This window comes from Seriola dumerili, unplaced genomic scaffold, assembly GCF_002260705.1.
Source record: "Seriola dumerili isolate Sdu_G_001 unplaced genomic scaffold, Sdu_1.0 BDQW01000040.1, whole genome shotgun sequence".
Lineage (NCBI taxonomy): Eukaryota > Metazoa > Chordata > Actinopteri > Carangiformes > Carangidae > Seriola > Seriola dumerili.
The window spans coordinates 392,781-414,023 of record NW_019174295.1 but is presented as its reverse complement, the minus strand read 5'-3'; the positions used below and the strand labels follow the sequence as shown (position 1 = coordinate 414,023).

General features: G+C 40.9%; 1 protein-coding gene across 1 annotated transcript in view; it reads right to left on the bottom strand.

Moving 5' to 3' along the window:
- The window catches only part of LOC111217069 (rho guanine nucleotide exchange factor 12-like), a 32,222-nt gene that overhangs the window by 9,732 nt on the left and 1,247 nt on the right, over positions 1–21,243 (bottom strand). The window contains exons 2-19 of the mRNA XM_022738766.1: positions 11,019–11,110; positions 9,041–9,139; positions 8,907–8,956; positions 8,599–8,656; positions 7,911–8,104; positions 6,287–6,364; positions 6,012–6,131; positions 4,914–5,024; positions 3,324–3,449; positions 2,992–3,090; positions 2,528–2,638; positions 1,845–1,943; positions 1,690–1,732; positions 1,256–1,361; positions 1,033–1,170; positions 887–919; positions 572–686; positions 79–184 (exon numbers count right to left, since the gene is read on the bottom strand). Coding sequence (XP_022594487.1) covers positions 79–184; positions 572–686; positions 887–919; positions 1,033–1,170; positions 1,256–1,361; positions 1,690–1,732; positions 1,845–1,943; positions 2,528–2,638; positions 2,992–3,090; positions 3,324–3,449; positions 4,914–5,024; positions 6,012–6,131; positions 6,287–6,364; positions 7,911–8,104; positions 8,599–8,656; positions 8,907–8,956; positions 9,041–9,139; positions 11,019–11,110 — 1,778 coding nt within the window. The remainder of the gene's footprint in view (positions 1–78; positions 185–571; positions 687–886; positions 920–1,032; positions 1,171–1,255; positions 1,362–1,689; positions 1,733–1,844; positions 1,944–2,527; positions 2,639–2,991; positions 3,091–3,323; positions 3,450–4,913; positions 5,025–6,011; positions 6,132–6,286; positions 6,365–7,910; positions 8,105–8,598; positions 8,657–8,906; positions 8,957–9,040; positions 9,140–11,018; positions 11,111–21,243) is intronic.

The window sequence follows — 21,243 nt, the reverse complement described above, 5'->3', positions numbered from 1 at the left end:
GCAAAAAACAAAACAAAACCTCAGTCTGCATTAAATGATAAAAGTTAAAAAGGGTTAAAACTGCAGTTTCATCCTCACCTGAAGTTGAATCCACTCTGCTCAGGCGCCTTGGCGGGCCGAGGATGTTGGGAAACCGAGGCTTTTTCACCTTCTCCTCACCCTCCTTCTCAGGCTTGATGCTCTTCTGCTCGTGAAAACGACACACATTTGTCTTAAAGGGCATCGTGGTGCGTTTCAAACAGACCGTGAGACCACGGAAGAGCAGTTATTTGACTCGCAGTGGATACTGTGCTATCATTCAAACTGATGATTGATGATGAAAAGTAATCAAATCAGTTATTTACATTTTTGTTCTACCTGTGTGAGGTATTTTATCTGATGTATCAGGCACAGTGGATCTATCGCCCAGCTTTAATTCATAGTCATACACCTATTATTTTTATATTTTCGCTTATATTGCATCACAGTATAATGTAAAATCAAAGTTACATTTACACAATTAGCTCGACAGCTAACTAAATAGATGATTTAACGTGTTTGTGTCTGCGTGTTTCTGGAGAAGACGTCGCACCTTAATCTTGGGCAGGAAATTGATTCGCGCTCGTTTGTGTTCGAGGCCGCGAGGCTCCTTCACTTTCACCCCGAGGTGCTTCATGTAGGTGAGGATCACGTACTGCATCGTTTGGCTGCGACATGACAGGACACGCAGTCAGGAGCAGAAACAAAATATTTACAAATCTGTAGGGTGCAACTCTACATTTTATTAATCTCTACCTATAATTTAAGAACAGAAGATGTTTTTTTTTCTGAAGTTAAAATATCTGAACAGAAACTAAAACACTTCTCCAAAAACAGACACCACCCTGGATGCTCTACAGCTTCTTACCACTTCTCGTCTTCTGAGGGCTGTGACGTCAACCTGTAACAGGCAACTCCAGGTTAGCACACACACACACACACACAACCATGCAAGGAATATGGGAACTGAATATCCGAGTCCATGCGCATGTCTTTGTGTTAATGTAGACTCACAGGATGTCCTCTATCTTGGAGATGATGTGTTCGGCACAGGAGCACTCCTTCTCCAAGGCCTGCTGGTCTTTCCCTCGCTCCACGTCCATCTTGGACAGCTCGTCCTCAGCCAGAGTCAGACCCATGCTGCGCTTCTGTCTGTAAACACAACACGCACGAGTTACACCTCACAGAGATGTAACCGCGTGACAACGGTCGTTTTCAACAGTGATGTGACTCTCACCTGAAGTCCTCCAGGTTCTTGTGCAGGTCAGGTAGGAGTGTGTCCTGTAACACCTGGGTGTACTGTTTGCACAGCTCCTCCGGGATTAACTCCAGCCTCCGCTTCTCTGTGTGGACGCAAACACACACACACACACACACACAAAAACAGTCAGCCTAGGGACGTCTTATTGCAACTTTTACCTTCAACAAACCACTTCATCTATGCATCTGTCCAACACTGTGAACTAGATTTGTAATCTAGATTTATTTTATATCTATTTTAAAAAGCAAAAGGATGATATAGTGAAAATTTATATTGGAAAAACTCATATCAATACAAATCATAAAGCAGGTAACAACAGACTGGAGACACTAGCACCTGTAGCCCACTGATTTAGATGTTGTGGTACTCAGTGTTACAGAGATACATTTAAGCCTCTTTCTATTTCATACCCAGTTCAGACGCAATTGTCTCTGGCACCGGTACTTTGAGATTCTGGGGGGAAAAAAAGCAATAAAACAATTTTTTAAAAAAAATCAGAAAACTTGATCAAAGGGAGAAGAAATGGACTGAGGGAGAAAAAAAACAAGAGAGCGCAGTAACTCACGGCTGTTCGATCCATGAAGAGTGAGTGGAATTCCATGAAGAAGCGTCGGCTTTCTTTGGAGCTGGTTTGTTTGTGCATGTCGGCGTAGAGGTAACACAGCTACGAAGGGGAGGGGAGAGACATGAACCAATGAACATCATCTCGTCACAATATTAAGCTGCTGACTCTTATTCATATGTCTTTTTGTTTTCAGCAGCAGTGCATTATTTATTTATTCATTTAGTATGACAACACTAAGGAAAACTATTTGTGCACACGAAGCGGTACTCAGACTGAATTTGAACATCTATAATGTAAAAACACATGACTCAATATTCTGTATTTTTCTTATAGTCAATAAATCAATGTAGAGACCAAAGGCGACACTGAATTGATCCTACTGACAAGTCCATAAACTATTTAAAACACATTAATGAGATACAACACCAGCCCTGATCTGTTGCTACAGGAAGTTATTGAGCCTTTAAAATAAAATAAAACTATATATTTATGAGCTGTGTTTAAAGATGGACCAATGGACTGAGACAGGAGCCTCAGACAGGGGAAGGGAAGTGGGAAAGTATTTAGAAGCAGCCCAGTACATTGATGGTTTAAAGAAGCACTGTATGTGTGTGTGTGTGTGTGTGTGGGTGTGGGTGTGTGTGTGTGTGTGCGTGTGTGTGTGTGGGGGTGTGTGTGTGTACCAGAGGCACAGGGTCAAACTGCGAGACGACATGATGGAGGAAAACTGCGAGGTGAGCCGGCCGAGACTTCAGCAGGTCTATACTCTGGAAACAGCTGCACTGTCCATTAATCTGACAGAGAGAGAGAGAGAGAGAGAGAGAGAGAGAGCGAGTGAGAGTCACATGACAGAAAAGGCTGATAAACTTAATGATTTATCTAAACAGCAAATTTTGAACATTCTTTCTTAACTATATAATTTAACTTCCAATTTCCTCTTACTTGGTTTTTGGTTGAGAATTTCTGGTGTGAATCAATCAGCCCGAAAACAACAAATCTTTTTTTGAACTTCGGTGACTGCGTCATTGTTTGTTCCGTATTTTTCTCCATTGTTTCCATATTTTCAAATTTAACGCTGCTGATGCTGATAATGTGGCACCCAGTCAACTTCTCATCACACTATTCCATCAGAAACTTCTCAAGATACCTGCTCCTGCTGGGAGTCAAAGTAGTCATCCTCCGCTCCAATGATCTGGGGGTGGAGGAGGTAGGGAGGGCTACCCACAATGCACTGGGCGCTGGAGTCCTGAGTGACAGATTCAGGGTTAAATGCACTGATCGTTGTGTGTGTCCTCATCTTTAGTAACAACAAATTGTTGCTCTAAATTACATTTACTTGTATTCAAGAAAAATTTTTACTGAAGCTGGAAAATGTCTTTAAAGAGAATTATTACAAAATCAAAATGAATAAAAAAAAACCTGACTTCAGTGTCTCTAGGTGTGTGTGTATGTGTGTGTGTGTAAGAGAGTGTGTCTTACAGTGTCAGTGTTGTCCTCAGTGTCGGGCGACGAGCAGGAGTTGAGTCCGTCTCGGCGGCTGACGTCCGGGCTCTGACAGGGCGTCTCTCTTTTGCCGGGACTCTCTGGGAGGGGGCTGCTGTGCATCTAAAGACACACCCAGACCGAAACATACACACACACACACACACATGCACACACACGCACACACACGCACACACACATACACGTTAATACACACACACACACAGCAGCACAACAGCACTTAAGCCAAATTGATTGTTTAGTCTGGTGCTGAATACTGGGAAATCCCCAGAGATTGGAAAATAAGACCATTTCATCCCTATTTATAGAAGTTGTGATAAAAAGATTATTTGTTATTACAAGGAAGTCTGTGTAAGCAGTATTTTCAGAGGGGCTTTCTGTTTTGTCTGTGTTTAACGTCAGGCCGTGGGTACAACATTTCCCAGTCAGCAGCAGCAGCAGCACCTGATCCACGGTTCATTAGCTCCTTTCTTAAAAACAAACATCAAACACAAAGCACACACACAGAGAGAGAGAGAGAGAGCGTCGAGCTCGTGCCCCTTCCCCTTCACTTGTGTATGGTTCAATCTCTAAAACTGTAAGAAAATAGTGAGAATTTCCCAATGCAACTGAAGGCAACATCTTCAGATTGTTTGTTTTGTCTGACAAGGGGCGTCATTTCCTTCGGGGACAGCGGATATAAGCCCCCTCGCCCCCCCCTCCTCACTTTTAGTCTATTGTGTCGGGTTGAGTTTCTTATTAAAGTCCAGTCCAGAGTCTAGAGCTGATAAAAATGTTGATCCGGTCATCTGAGACGCCTTCGGTTGTTTCCATGTTTCCAAGTTTAACAAGCAGGAGTGAGTCATGAGGCGAGTGATGCATGGGCTTTTTTTTGTTGGTTTTTTTTACCCCTGAGTTTTGTCTTTCAGGTCACAGACATGTTGGTGCAGTAAGGCAGCCTGAGAGGAACACCTGTAGATACTATAATATAACCTACTACCAACTGTGGGTTCAGAATCATTTTACCTAGATTCTTATTTATAGTTAATATTCTCTTAAATAGACACAGTGAAGATGTAAATACAGCATTATCTATCAGAAAGTATCAGGTATCTATAAAGGAAATTAAAACTGAATTTACTGTAAGTATCATTGGTGCATTAACAGGCATTTCATAGCATTTCTATTTTTTGTTATACTACTGTTATTATGGAAACAAAAATAACCAGTTTGAATTAATTTGTTATTTTCTAGATCAATTTAAATACAAAAAAAAAACATTTTTCTTTTTACTTTTAATTATTGTTTCCCCCTAACTTCCCAAATATATGAAAATTACTATGACATACAGAGAAAAGTAACAAATGCTCAAAATTGAGAAGCTGATACTGGAGAGTATCTGGCATTTTTGCTTGATAAACAATTAATTAGTTACAAAACTGCTGTCTGTTCATCACTTAACGAAGTAACTGACCGAATCTGTCAACGCTGGCTCGGGAATCTGCCACAAAACCACACATAAGTACAAAGTGCGTCTGGGTTATTTGGTTCACCACACTATTTGCCGTGCTCCGTCATTATACCCACAGAGTTGTTGTTAGTCGAGGGCCTGTCGTTACCGCCGTCACCCCGCGAGGACGAGGTCGCTTCGCCGTCCCCCTGCTCGGCCTCACCGTTCCTGGACACAGTGACTCCATCCTGAAACACGCACATAAGAATTTGTTCGTGATCTTATCGGCAACAATTAACAAAGGTCGCGTCGACTGAAGAGCTCTGCAGTGACCTGCGGGAGGAGCTGAAGTTTAATTCATACTTTAGAGAATAAATGTCGAGAGCTTTAACATATTTTTAAGTGGTGATTTTGCTTTTTTTCTGCTGTTGTATTATGTGTCGAGCAGCTGTGATTAGATGAGGATGAATTTACTGAGTAAAACCTCCAGTAGAACTGCAGTTGATGTATGGATGAACAGGGTTAAATCAACTTCTTTCATGTGCCAGTTGTTCTCAGCCTGCGTCTTATTCTCATCACTGTGGCCGTGTTAATGATGGATAGTGATGGAGATTCAGGAAATGCTTCTCTGTCATGGCGAACAGTGTGAGGCTGCTGAGGCTTTCCAAATAAACACGAATCATTTCAAACACAGGAGAGGAGGTTTATTTACATTATTGTCCTCAGAGGAAACTCTACATGCAGTGGCTGGTCATCCAGGCGTTTATTGAGTAATTTAATTTTTGATTATTTATGTATTTATTATTTATGACTAAGCAGGAAAAGTCCACTGTAAAAAAGGGGCATCTGATGATGCTAGGTTTAAATCCATGGATCCACGGCTTAAGAGAGGAGGCGTTTTTAGACAGCAGACAATGAGTTTTATGGATATGAACGAAACTGAAACCAAGTTACGATGACTTTAGCGCCCATGCTTATACTTTCTTCATGATAGCTGTAGTTTTTTTCTCTGCCGACAAAGTTACTGCTGTTTAACTTTGATAAAAACACGAAGCTTTCCTGTAATAACTGCTGAAGCGGATGGTGATTTGTCTTTACTATGGAATATGGAAACTGGAGCAACATGCTTAATTTTTTCAGTGTGTGTGTGTGACAGTGTGTGTGTGTGTGTGTGTGTGACAGTGTGTGTGTGTGTGTGTGTGACAGTGTGTGTGTGTGTGTGTGTGCTTCAGCACCTGTATTGCTGCTATTGCTTTGCTGATCTGCTCCTGCAGCAGTGAAATGTACTTCTTTTGCTCCTGGATCTCCTTCACTAGCTTAGGTCGTGGGTGTCTGCCGCACTCCTCCTCCTTTGCCTAAACACAAATAAACAAATCCCAGCGTGATAGAAAAATAAGCCACAAATGAAATAAACAATCCACAATCAGCATTACTCAGGAGCTGAGGTAACAATCCCCTTCATAAATACTGCGCGAGAGGAAACACAACGATCGATATCACACACACATACCTGTAAGTCCAGCTGCTGTTTGGTTAACATCTTTTGGAGGCTGTCGATCTTCTGGCTGTGCATGCCTTTGTTCTCCTCCTAAAAGAGAAGATAAAGGGGAAGCACGCAGCCAAACACATTACTACATAATTATTCCCACATATAGTAGGAGAGAAGTGATTCTAATCAGACTGAAAGTGAGAAAGCAAAAAAAAGGGGAACATGGGAGCATTATTAAATCAAATGAATTGAGTAATTGATACATTGAAAGGGCAAGAGACTGCACCGTCACGGTTGATAGTTCTAAGGAAGAATTTATTTTCCATTGTACCAGATTTTATGAAACTGAAGTCTGTAGTTTGACACATCCAGTGTTAGACAGAGGAGAGATTGTTGACACTGTGCAGCAGTTTTGGTAAAAGGCGGCAGTAATGGACTGGAACGATGTGACCAATCAAAAATAATGAGCTATAATAATGCGTGGGTTGTGCCAGCCAGATAAGCTTCTGATATCATGAACCTTATCGCGGTTTGAAACAACGTCACGCAGAGTGTTCTGGTTTCAGTTCACCGCTGAGATCCAGCAGCAGAATCCACACAAAAAGGAAATGGGCATAAAGCTCCTGTGCAGCGCTTCAGGGGAAAGACAGAAACACGGTATTTTATATCTAAAAAAAACCAGCATATTTAATGAGTTACACTTCCTTTTTCTTATAGAACTGGATAGGTTTAATTTCTGGGTTATAAGGAAGCAGGTGATGGGTTCCTAAAACAATTTAATTTACTCTAAAGTTACTTAGAATAAAAAAGCCACCGGTGGATTATTTGGACTGAATCAACTTTATCACCTGTTCAACATGTTACATTACGCAGGTGGAGAATATTATATAAAGTGTTGTTGTATTGACTAAATTTACTTCGTTGATCAGGTCAGGGTCCATATAATACTCCTGCAACGTATCCTATTGGGAGAGATGTGCCTTTACAGTGACCTTAATATATATGGGATCTATATATATATATATATATATATATATATATATTGCTGCAGACACAAACTCAGTCATTATGCAGTTTTCCTCTGGCACTAATCTAACTTTTAAGCATCTGCAGCTGATTGTTAGTTTCCTGGCTCCAAACAAACGCACAGCGACAGGATCGGTGAAGAACCATGATGACTTTGCATTTTTCTAAACATCAGACGATGAAACTCTTACTCACAGACAATAAATTTAACAGTGAGATCACTTTGAACATAGTCAGGATCAGTCTTGAGCACAATGAAATCTGACTATTACAGTGAAGTTTCCCATTTTGCAACATCGCGGCTTATCGCTTAAATAAAAACAAAATGGGGAAGACGCTATTAATGGAAACACATTTTATGAGCTCCTTTACTTGCTGTAAAAAAGAAAAAAACTTGTCTTGTCATGTCTTATTTGGTCTTGCAGATGGTTATAGGATTGTAACAGATTTTACCACTGAGTTTTCTAGGTTTGAAACAGTTTAAGTATTTTTAACAATAAAAATGTATATTTAATATGAGTTAAATGTTATGTGGTGAAGTGCTCCCGTCCCTCACTAAAGAGAAAAGTAGATAATATATGTGGCACATGCATAAAAATGCTCTTCATTTCTTCCTTACCCCATCGGGCGGAGGGGAGGTGAGGTGCTCCTGGGGGCTGCAGTGCTCCCCACCTGGCAGCGCAGGCGAGTGAGGCACTGAGAGAGACGAGGGTGTGCTGACCTCTGCCCCTTCCTCCTTCTCATCCTCCTCCAGGGGGATCTGAGGAAGCCCTGGAGGCCTCCCCAGGACTGTCAGGGCTACATAGGAGCCCGCTGCCAGAGAGGAGTCATGGGAAAGGAATGAGGGGTGGGTGAAGGGAAAGAATAATACTGATACATGTATAAAAGCACCCGAGCTATTGTGAAGATTTGGTCAACAGAACCAGCTCAGAGGGAGACAGAGAGCTTTGTCACACAGAGGAGGGAGTGGGAAAACCCCAAACTGTTCTCTAGAAAATAAATCTCTGTATTTATTTTCCACAATAAATTGCAAAGAGTTGTATGCTTGGGGACATGTCTGTTTGATTGACAGGTGTTTAAGCCTATCATACGCAGCTGTGGTAGTTGATTTGCCTTCCCTTTTGCTCAAATTTGGATTTTTTTTACGGCTTTTGTCACTAAACAAACGGCAGCAACTCCACTTCAAAGACGTAGATGCTTCAGCCTTATCGCCAACTTAAAACTATGTTCTTAACATGCCATGAAAATAATAGAAAATTAAAATGTGATGCAGGATATTGAAGCTCTAATTAGAAGTGCATACTTACATTTTATCAGCTTCACAACCTCTATGTGGTTTGAATGTGTAACTAAGGTCCCATTAACCTGTCAGGAAGGAAAACGTTGCTTTTATTTTTGTTATTGTCAACAAACCATATAAAAAGACAAAAACTAAAATGTGTTTAAACTGTGTGGTCTCTCAGCAGATACAGAGTTTATATATCTGATCTGGTATCAGGAGAGAACAAAGTTGAATCCCTAAACAAATGCAAATACAAAGGCTAAATATATCAGTTTCAACTTTTAACTCTCAGCTGCTGATCCTGGAAATAAGAAGTAAATAACCAAGACTCACCTTGATGATCCTGTCTCCTGTCTGAACACCAGCTCGCATCGCAGCTCCATCTATAAGACGAAAGACGGAGCAGAGTCAGAGATGGTGCTTCTACAGGTGCGTGGTGATTTTTTCACTTTGTGTGCGAGTCTTACCTTCTTTGACCAGCTGCACAAACACAGGGTTGTCTCCGCTTACGGTCAGCCCGAAGCCATTTTCATCTCTCTGGATTATCACGCAACGCTGGACGAGACCTGTCGGCGCGCACACACACACACACACAAACACACAAACACACAAAGTTACATTGCATGATATGAGTTTGTTTTTTTGTTCCACACTGAAAAGTCTTCACAGTAATAACATTAATATTGAATATAGTGTTTTATTTTGTAACAATATTTTACGCGTACATTCTTTTACATTTCACACACTTTTGCCGGGACCGGTTAGTGATAAGTGTTGACAAAAGGGACTTATACATGAAGTTCTGCCTCAGATTTTTTGGCACAGAATATCTGGAATACTGGTCGTCCTGTGGAGTCAAATTTCTCCACACAGGAAGTGACAAATCAAGAACAGAAAAAGGTTTTTAAATAGCAGCCAGTTCTCTTTCCAAGAAAACTGGACACAACAACAAGAGACCCATTTTCCTCTCGTGTCTCTTTGAGAGCTTTTGTGTAGAAAATCATCTATGGAAAGGCTAAAGAAAAAAAAAAAAAAAAAAATCAAAATGGTCCCCCATCACTGATAAGTCACGAATACAACCATGGTGCAGCGCTGCTCATTCTCGCTGTGTTAAAGGAGAGCTGACACTGTAAATGACTGGGTATAGAGTCCTTTGTTATTTAAAACATCATTACCTGAACTTGTCTGAAAAAACAACAACTACATTTACAATGCTGAGGTGAGATGTGGTGAAAAAAATAGGCTCTCAGCATCTGTGAAGATGTCTGCTACCCACAATGCAGTCTGCTCCTCTGAGGGTAATAAAAGACCACCTCTACCCTGCCGGTAAAGGTGCGTACACTTTTAGACTTAATGTGCTTAGCTCATTCTGAGGACCGTGGTCTTATCATCTGGAAAACTGGAGGGGACACAAACCTGAACTACATTTCAACAGCTCACTTAAAATATGGTGTTCCACAGAGGTCAATGTTGGGTCCTCTAATATTCTGTTTGTCACCAAGTGCTGCTCATTGTGGGAACTGTTGGGTTTCTCTCTATAATATTTTTAAGGTCTTGAGATAATGTTTGTTATGATTTGGCACTATACAAATAAAACTGAATTGATTTGAATTATGCAGATGACACTAGGATTTGAAAAAAAAATAAATTAAGATGCTCCAACAATGTGATTATTAGTATTATTATGAGCAGTAGCAGTAGATAAGGTATAGTAGAAAAACCAATTTTAGGACATTGGCTTCTAGATGTATTCTCTGTGCAGAAAATAGTAAATACGCTGTGATCAACAATGATATGAAACATATGATGGATGGTCTAATCTATTACTCTGTTAACTAGTTAAATGTGACACTTTGGACAGCTAGCCTGTACATCAAATTAAAACTGAATGTTATGGAAGGGGCGTACAAAAAAAAAAATCCCTCGACCATGTGCCAGGAGCACAGCTAATAGTACCCATGTGAATCTGCCACATCCTTGTGACCCTGTGAAATTAGTGACTCCATTTCTAAACTCAGCGGTGTCAGCCATGTCCCTACACTCCGCCGTCTCCAACGCGCTGAAATCTGCAAAGAACATCTGCCAGATCAAGGGACGTTCTTCCTGTAGCCACTGAGGAAGTGTAGCGACTCAGAGTCCTTTTCCTTCTCCCACTTCAAAGAATTATCTGAGGGAGCTGAGTGGATAATTGGTTGTCTTCTGGCCTCCATGAAGGAGCCTCAAGACGCCAAGGTGAAGAAAAGGGCAGGAAGGATTAATGTCGACCCTGCAACCCAGGCAACCACCTTAACAACTTGTTTCTGAGCGCTGCCTACATCCACGCCATCCCTGTTCTCCCCCCTCACCATAGCTAACAGATAACTTTATTTAAGAGTACATAAGAGTAAAGCCAGCGCTAAAAATTTAAAAAATCAGAGAATAGAGATAAAGCTGTGCGTCTCTTACCTGTTGGATCAAATTCATGTTTGAGGGAGACGGACGATTTCTCATTCTTAGGTTTCTTGTCTGTCGGCTCCTTGTTGAGAATGCTTGGGGTCCTAGAGCAGTGAGAACACACACAACATATAAACCCTCAAACACTTCAAAACAAATAAATAAATACCTTTCCCATAATCCACAAATTTCCTTCCTTTTTGAAATTCAACTTTTTAAAAACTGAGAAGCTACAGCCACCATTGGGGGCTATAAACACAAAATATAATATCTTATTAAAAAAAATGAGAGTCAGGGTACAGTGAGGTCTTAAAAATACTGTCCAACCACTTATATTAGATATAATGTCCATGATGAGATATTATTGGAAATGTCACAATGACTTTAACTACAGACAGAAAGAGTCGACTGGGTGTTGCCAGTTTAATCCACTGTACTTTACTTTCTGAAATCTACATTTTTAAAGTGTCGGCAGATTAGAGCTCTGCTCATATTAAAGCTGGTCAATCGAAACTATGCCATAACAAGAATGGTGAAGGTTTAAGTCGTCTCGACAGGTGCAACAAATATTGCTTGGATCAGAATCCATGATATCAGGGATATGAGGGAAAACAACTGGTGGTTGTAAAACACTGAGAAATGAGCCAATGCACCGTAAAGGTAAAGGGATGAAGACAGGTAGGAGACGTGAACGATGCAGGTTTTAATATATTCAAAACAAAAACTTGATTTATTTTTTGATTATGAACCTTAGTAATGTTATAAATAATAATAATAATAATAATGTTATAATGTTTTCTGCCACTCACACAGCATATATTCACCATCAGTTGTAACTCTTACTGTATGATCCATTAAACATCATAGACAACCAGTGCAGTATTCTCCGATCAATGCCATATTAGCAAAGTGGGACGACAAAGCTGCTGTTGTCCAATTTTGAATAAATTTCCAACAGTCGGTCTGAATTAAATGCATTTCCCTCATGAGAGCTCAGCTTGATGGGGCTAGTTCATATATTAATAGCGTGGGCTCCCCCTCCTCGCCCCCCCCCATGCCCTCAGCACCTCCTACTTGTTCCGCAAGAGGGGGTTTTGTTTGTGCTGCTGTTCCTCCCTTGGACAATGGGGGCCCTGGGCTTTTAACAATGGCTCCCACGTCAGGGCCAACTTACTATACTGTGGCTTTGTGGGACAGATTCCCGGAAACGGAGACTAGGGGTTTTTGGCTCTGCTCCAGTTTCCTGAATGTGGGAGAAGGCTGGGAAAGAAACAGGGGGGGGGGGGGGGGGCACAAGTGTCTTTGAGGGAAGACAGAGGGCCGGGCGAAGGAAATCTCAACTTAGCTCCCAGAGTGTGTGAACAGTCCGGTCTAAACTGTCCTCGTGCTGCAGATCCTGGGATATCAGGTTCAGGTAAATAAAAAAAAAAGACAGAAAACCAAAGATATTTTTCTTTGTGTCGAAGCTCCTGGGAGAAAAATGAACCAGACTAAACAGCTGAAACTGATCCCACTCTCCTAGACACAACAACACTGTGACAAAATGGTGAAATTACATTGAATAGGAAAGTATTAGAGTGAAAACCTTGTCTTTTTCTCTTGGTTTAGAAAGCCCACTTAGGGAGCCTCCTTGCTGTGGTTGGAGGAGATTAGCAGTTGATAAGACATGGCGAGACAAGGACAGACTGCATCCTGCTCAGTGGGTGGCAGCTAAGTAAGTGCTGCTGGATAAGAGAGAGGAATTCAGCTTTCAGCTTCACATATTAAGTATCAGAATTTAAAAAAAACAACAACAACTAAAGTGTGTACAATAATGAGAAATATCAGATCAAAGCCCACTACGCAACTTGCTGCTGTATATCTCCCCATTTTAAATGACTCAAGCTTTGTTCAGACACAACAAAGTGAACAGAGTTGGAGGAGCTATTTTTGGGTGTCCCGATTATGTAAGTAAAAAGTCACAAAGACAATGTAAGTGACTCACAACTGGAGCTAATCTGTGGCTTAGATCAGTATAAAACAGAGGTTGAATCATCACTACAAGAGACAATCAACTGCTCTAGATGATTCCTAAAAAAAAAAACAGTACAAACATGTGTTCATAAATTAACTACAACTCCCATGGTGCATTGTGGCAAGAAACTCTGTTCACTTCTTAATTCTGGGTTTTATTTTAGACAGATTCAACAACCACGGCGCCGTGTTTCATCCCGACTGCAGCGAGAAAACATTTTGGATTCGCTTCTGGCAGCTGATGTTTTTATTTTTATTGTAATATTTAGACGTCCCGAAGACAAACTGATGGAAACAATATGATGTGTTTGTGTCGAAGCTGAGTTCATTAAAAGTTGAGGCCATAACATAAACCTGGATGATCTTTACATTATCGGTGAGAGAAATTTTAAACCACACAGATCAGCAGACTTCATCTCCATGACGCGGTAAAACTGATACTGCAGGACATTTTACAAAACAAATAATCTTGTTACCGTGCAGCAGTTTCTTCTCACTTATCAGATGACATATGCCATTATAAATTTAATAAACTAATATCAGCTGATAATATTTGATAAGTCCTCCAGGCTCTATAGAGAACACAGTGGGAAAGTGGCTAAATGTCACAAGCTTGCCAAGCTGCCGACACTGCAGTGACACGGGTCATTAAAACCTGGTGAACTTTTCTGTTGTTCTGCCCAGAGATTTAGAGGCACCACAGGTTCACAAGTTCACAAACACAGGATTACAAAGCAAAAGTGATCGTGTCCAAACGTTTACTGGCACCGCGATAAAAGGGAATCATTAATTTACTTATTGTATTAGTGTCGCTCAGCTGCGATACATGTCTGCTGGCTAATTTGTTCAGACTTTCTTTACTTGCCTCGTGCACAGTTATCAAAGATAAAAAAAAAAAAACATGCAGTGGTTCACTGGATGCCAAAAATACCAGACAATTCCACTGGGATGATAACAGCTAAGGACTCAGCTCCAGAGGGTTGGAGACAAAAGCCCAACAAGAAAGAAGCTTGAACTCCAAATACACTAGAAATCAATAGATTTTTAATGCAGTATGCCTTAACAATAATTAATTGCTCATTTGATTTTGATCACACAACTATATTTCCTCTCAGAAAGTCCAGTGATGCCTCTGTGACTCTGAGTCTGTTCCACTTTTGTCCTCTTTTCAAAATCTACTTAGAGAAGTGCTCAGTACGTTGAATATGACGTCATATTTTGAAATTTCTAAGTTTATTGAAATCTCATAAACACACTCCACCAATGCAGTGGTAGCACAAGACAACAACATGGATTAGAAACAAGACACTGGAAAAATATCTTTTCTCCTTGCTTTATGGATAAACATGTAATACAGACTCTATCATCTCTATATCATAATTTGACTTTTTGCTAATCATCCAGGCAAAACCAAATGATTGAAACTTAAGTCCTTTTTCTATAAATGCTGTAGATCATCTTCTGCTTCAGTGTCAAGTGTTATTCAACTACCCTTAATGCAGCACTCACCCCCAAGCCCATTGGTTCCTACGCAATTGTTCTTTTTAGCAAATGTCTTTCAAACAGGAGTAAATAGTGCATTTGTTTGGGGATTACTTTCAGCCGCGGACTGATACACATTCAGTGCTCTAGTGAGTAGTGAGTGTTTCCAGCGGCAGGATGGTGGTACGTGCAACTGAGTCAAAATCAACTGAAGTGCGGTCGTTCGTGGTAATGAAGGAACATGTCACCGGGTGCAACGGTGTGGCTCTTTAATGTGTTTTTAATCTGTTTCTGGAGACAATGGCGCTCTATGGCTCAGAGGAATAAGTTATATCACACTTTGGCAACACACACTAAACTTGATCACTTGTCAATAAACAACAACTTCCCTGGTTGATTATTAGAGCTTTCCAGAGTGAATATTTTTATGTCTGTTCCATTAATGAATCACTTCCCTCTGACATTACTTGGCTCCCGTCACTACATCACCACAAACATCCAAATTCAATATTAGCTTGTGAATTCCAATAAGTTATCCAATCAAGTAGCAGTAAAACATATAAGACTCATCCAAATAACACTGAGTGAATGTTTTGTACAATTAACCTCAAATGTATAAAAAAACTTAAATCTTGATTTTATTCAACCTAAAAACTGAATCCCTCTCCCACCACCGGCTATAAGGATTATATCACCGGCATGCAGGACAGTCTGTAACATAAATAAAGCTTTCATTTCTAATAAAATTCCCTGACCAGATGATGTGTTGATAAGCTCTTTGGGCTCATAAATCATGCTTTTATTGATAACGTGACAACAAGTAATTTAGATCAAAAAGATCCCAGAATAAAGTTACGTAACACTGTATGTTCATTATCCAGCAATCAGAGATCTTAATAACAAACCCCTCAGACATAGCTTAAAGTCTGACCAGGAGTCATTCATCAGTAAGTGACTGACATTAATGAATGAACAGCTGAGACCGCTGCTCACTGCACAACATGTGTTCTTTGACCTGCCGGGATTTTGCTCGATAAGGCTTTGTTTGAGTCACCCCATCAGAATCCAGAAGAACTCCTTTAGGAAGTGGTGGAGCTGATGCAATCATGTCAACACGGAGCAGAGTCTAAAGGAATATTTCCAATATATTACAGATTCAATGCCACAAAGAACTGAGGCTGTTTTAAAAGTAAAGGGAGGAACTAACAGGTGTTAGTATGGTGTTCCTAATAAAGTGCTCAGTGAGAGTAATTCTAACTTTACTTAACATTATTTCAAGATTGGGCGCAGTAAAGCTCTGCATCTCATACTTGGTCTATTCTGTTTGAGTATTGATTGACTGCATTTTGTATAAATCTTGCTGAAACAAAAATCTATCCTCAATAGAAGCCAACTGAAGATATTATCGGTATCTTAACACAACAAACACAAATCAGGACTGGTCAGACAGGGGCAGTAAAACACAGAAGTAAATCCATCTTCAGCAACAGGAATGCCTCCATTCTACCTCAATTGCCAGTAGTAACATACCAGCACACGAGACCTTCTGTCTTCTATCTAACTTTAATCATCATCTTTGAAGTAAACCTAAAATCATGGACGGATAATAAGAAAATGAACCCTTTTATGGTCTCTTGAGTCTCTATGTTGCCGTTTTGTATCTTTGTGTCTTTGTGGTTGATTTGCATCTCTTTGTGTTTTTGAGTCTGTGTGTGGCTGTTTTGTATCTCCTCGAGGTTGTTTTGCATCTTTTAGTGGTAATTTTGTGTTTTTTAACTTTTAAACAAGAAATATTGACAGTCATTTCATGCAGAAGTTGTGGCCCAGGGCCCCCTGACCAACAGGCGCATTTGATTATCCACTCAGGCCTAGAAAACAGAAACTATGCTTTGTTACATTTAAGGAGCCTCCTGCAATCATACAGATACACAAACATGCACACTAGCATAACAGTGTTTTTAATCTATTGGGTAAAAACTGCTGATCTCAGTGTCAGGCTGTAACATGACAGCGGGCTCTTTCTGGTCGGCAGCCATCCTGCAGCGATGTGTCACCAGCGGCACTGTCAGTCAGCCAGGAAGGGCCGGTGGCCTGGTGGGCCTGACAGACATTGTTTAACAGTGATGTCACCACTTCCCGTCAGAGCCCGGGGTAAGGTGGAGCGGGGGAGGGGGGGAGGGGGGCAGAGGGGGAGGTCGGCGGGCGGGAAAAACACACAGATCAGCAAAACTGTGCGACAAAGAGCAAAAGAGCCGGACCACAGACTGTAACCATTCAGGTTTATCATACAGTGCTCTTCATGAGTCTGGCGGCTTTGGTTTGTATTTACAGTAAACTGAGGAGGACGACTGAGAGAAACTCTTGTTCCAGCAAGGGAAGGAACAACAGTGATTATAGTCATACAATACATCATACTGTCGCACCACAACTAAAAAGGCAAAAGTATTCATATCTGATCCAAACACTCAATGACAGGGTGAGAAGCCCGCTGTTACAGCCTCCTTCTCCTTCTGGCTGCATCCCACTGCCTCCCTGTTCTCTCTGAAACAACACCGAGGGACTCGTTCACATGCATTTGCCTCTGCTCCTGCTACTACAGCAGCTCATTACAAAGTCGGCTCATGCATCGCACCTGGGACTGATCTCCAGTGGTGTAACAGGAGGGGTCGAGCAGCTCGGAGCAGAGCAGGTGGAGGTGGGGATTGTGTCGATATGGAGGTTATTACTGAGGTAAATGTCGTATGAAAAGAAAGAAGAGCATCGTTGCTACCTGTAGTGATTTCACAGTCAGTGATTATCAAGTTTAAATTCAAGTTCAATGAACACAAAGGTCAACTACCTTCATAAATCTGGGGCCACTTTCACAAAGATATTTTAGACCGGTCTGTCTGAAGTCTGAGTATTTGCCATTTCTAAGCCACAGTCCACGTCTGTCTTTTGTGAAACCAGCCCCTGTACATGAGTCTTTTACGTGCCATTGTAATCTTGATGCAGTGAATCATACGATGGGAATAAAAGCACACAATTTCAGAAGTCTCCTCCTGAAGACGTTCATGGTGTTGCTCTCAGTTGGACGTGCAAAAAGTGACGAGCAGATTTGTGCAGAATCAAAAAGCAGAGAACTAAAGAGAGTTCAAACCTTGTTGACTTTCAACAACTCCACACACCTGACTGTCAGACGTTTTTTTGGACAAAATAAAACATTGAACTCCCCCAATGTTATTTCAGAGATGTTAAAAAGTAGGACATTGCTAAGAATACGTCCGCAGGGCGAAACACATGCAGACAGATGATCAGGCTGTAAAAATAAAATGTTGCTTATAATCCCTCATCACACACAACTACGGCAAGTAGACTACGGTAAATCAAAGTTGATCCAAAAAGTCAGTCCATAAACTGTGACAGATAACAGGGCGTTTGTGTAATAATTGAACTGTTTGCCTTTGGTTTTCTCTGACTCACCTGACAGCTTGTTTAAAACTTGTCTGGTCATCTGACTGTTTGCTCTTTTCCCCCCTTGGACCCATTTTTAGCAATGTTTCTGTGCTCTCAGGTCTCAGCAATTTGGTGACTACAATGTTACTGGAACTGATAAAAACAAGGGCCTACGAAAATAAAACCCAATGTCGTAATAAACCTTTTTTTTTTTTCCTTTAAAAGGCCGAACAGTCTACTGCTGCTTCACAAACCTCCAGGGAACTGTGGGCTCAACGAGACCTACAGTATTCTTCCGGAGAGAGGAAGGTTTTAGTCCCTTGAGGCTATGCAGACAGGAGAACATGTCCCATGCTGGGGGTTGTCACATCCTGACGGTAAAATATCACAAACGTTAGGAGGAACCTAGCAGCCTGCTCAAACCGAATTCTTCTCACTGAGAAACCCTCCAAACATGTGACCTACCCACTGCTGGAGCTGGCACAAGTGTTGCCTGGCAACTGAACCCTTTTTTTTTTCTTTTTTTTTTTTTAACAGCACAGCCTCCAGCAACAACCTTCAACATCCGCAGACGAGCGTGTCGTTTACATAACGAAACAACATCACCTTGTCACGAAAGAGCAGCAAACCTCGGCGTGCACCCGAGAGATGTAACGCCTGCGCAGGGTTCGGCCTCAGAGACAGGACGGGGTCAGACAGCAGCAGTGACATTCAAAGTCAACCGATTTGCAAGTGAAACCACTGTTCAGTGAAAACATTCACAGTGCAAACTAAGACAGCAGAATCCAAGATACAGTGCGCCGCGTTATATCTGCTGTACATTAAACTACTGTTCAGGGCCGGAAAAGAATAAAGAGACACAGGATCGTGATCAGAGTCACATTTCCCATGTTAAATGTGGTCAGTGTACAGACAGTCCATCCACTGACTCCACTGCTTTTATTGTGCATTTACTTTTGCAGGATCATATTTGAATGTTACAATCTTATCATGTTATTGTTTTGAAAGGTTTGTGTTGTCTAGAGCTGATGTGACAATTACTCAGTTAATCGATCGTCAGAAAATTAATTAGCAAATATTCATTATTAAAATGAGCTTGCTCCTGCTTCTCCAATGTGGGAATTTGAACTGAAGACAACAATATGGGCTGTGGGTAAATGTGGGGGCCGATTGTTCATTTTATTTTTTTAATTTTTGCTATTTGCTGTTTTATAAAGTAAACAACTAATCGGCGGATTAATCGATAATGAAAATCATCTTGAATTGCATTCCCTGTGTTGTCCAAATTGATGTTCCCAAGCAACAGCTGCTGAAGTTACAGTCAAATGCCATCAAAAATCATAAATTGGCAGAAGTTATTATTTAAAGAGAAGGACGTTTCCCTGGCATCAGCCGAGACGGTGGAACTACAGTGGGTGACTTCTCTCTATCATTATCACTTCAATTAGTAAAGTCCTTCATACAATGACTCTATTGTTTAAACGGTTAAAATCATCACAGCACCATCGCCTCCGGGCTTAATATGTGATAGAGAAAAAGGAAGTCGTATTTTCAAAAATTAAAAATAAATAAAAAAAGATCCAGGGCTTTTTCTGCTGGGTCTGCACAGTAAAGATGACTCACTTCCCTCTCTGAAATATAAACTGTTGGATAAATTATAGCTTTTGGATGAAGGAGCCTCTTCCTACTGTTCCTCTGTTGTACAAAGAGACCTTTAATGTTTTGCCACATGAGAGGATCAGCTGTGTTTAAAGCGTAATCATCAGTTTGTTTGTGTCTGAACATTTGGAGGACAACTCCCAGCACATGAGTTAATTTAATTCAATGTTGAAGGGACTTTCTTTGTTTGACCTGGACACCTTCAGGACAGAGTATTAGCATAGTGGACTGGCTTGGACTAAAGCGAGGTCAAAGGTCACACACCCAGTGGTTACTGTAGATGGTGGATCAGATTTTACCGTCACTGTTAAAAGAATTCAGTCAGGGACGGAAAATATTTGGCTAACGTCACACTTCTAATTCTCCCTAATTAACATCCTGTATCTGGTTTGTTTAATCTCTACACCAACAAAAAACGTAAAGATGACCATTTGTGGTTTTCGAGGGAGTCATGAGCTGGAACTATTTCATGACAAATCAACACCGCAGAGCACAGAGATCATCTAATCATACGCAGCTTCCTTGGAGTCTTATCTTCACTGTGAGGTTGCCAGGTTTGGTGTCTTTGTGGGTTCTGTATCTGGCAACCCAAGAATCAAACAAACCAGATACAAGAGAGTTAATGAGTGAGTGAGGTGTGTTCCCAGTCTTTATGCTCAGCTGTGCTTTAGTTTTCAGGTCATGTGGGCACTAGATGACATTTTTTGGAGGTTGGGCAGGTGACAATGATTTTGTTATAGATGTCATCCAGTTCTTGTTTACATTCAGTATTTAATCCAAATGCGACTGTAGACACATAATTACCACTGTCTGTCCCTTCCGTTGTTTATGGTTTTAGACCATATAAGATCTTTATATGGAGGGTATGATGGAAACATTACAGAGAATCAAAAGGCCCATTGTTCTAAAAAGGCAGCCGAGCAGACGAACGGCTCAGTCCTTTCTGCAGGCTGAAGGTCAAGAAATCAAATGACTTTGTTTGACTTTCCGAGGCAGTCATGTGTGCCTTTATTTTGGCGTTTCCTCAGAGGAAACTCCTGATTGCCGAGTGTAAAAATATACAAGTGACTTATGTGGGATGGAATCTGAAAAGCCGAAAGTCAACCGTTAATGTTCCTACAACATTTCACCTCATATGGTTCTTACAGACGTGGAAAAATGCCCAAAATGTTTCGGGTTGGTACCAACGAACTCCAGAGCTGCAAGACTTTATCATGACTTTATCAAGACATTATCAGGGGTTCATTTCTCTGCCAAGAACCAGACAAAAAAGGGCACAAAACAAATGTTGTTTTTCCTTATGTTAGCCTGTGTTATATGTGATCAATAAAGGGCAAGCCTTTTTATAGACATGTGCAGGTTAAAGGTATTTTCAACTTTACTTTGTGCACGATGCATCAGCCTGTTGTAAAGACATGCTGTGAGTAAAAATCCTGGATTAACCCTGTTGACACTGTGACTGTAGTGTCAGTGAAACTTGTGTAGGTGTCCAAGAGTCTTCAATTAGTCAATCTTCAGTAAAGACAGACAACAATGAAACTGTGACAGACTCTTGGTACAAAACCTTTTACGTGCACCTCAGCATCCTGACCTGTATATTAGGAACAGAAACATGTTTTGGAGCCTTTCAGGAGCCACAAGTAAAGAA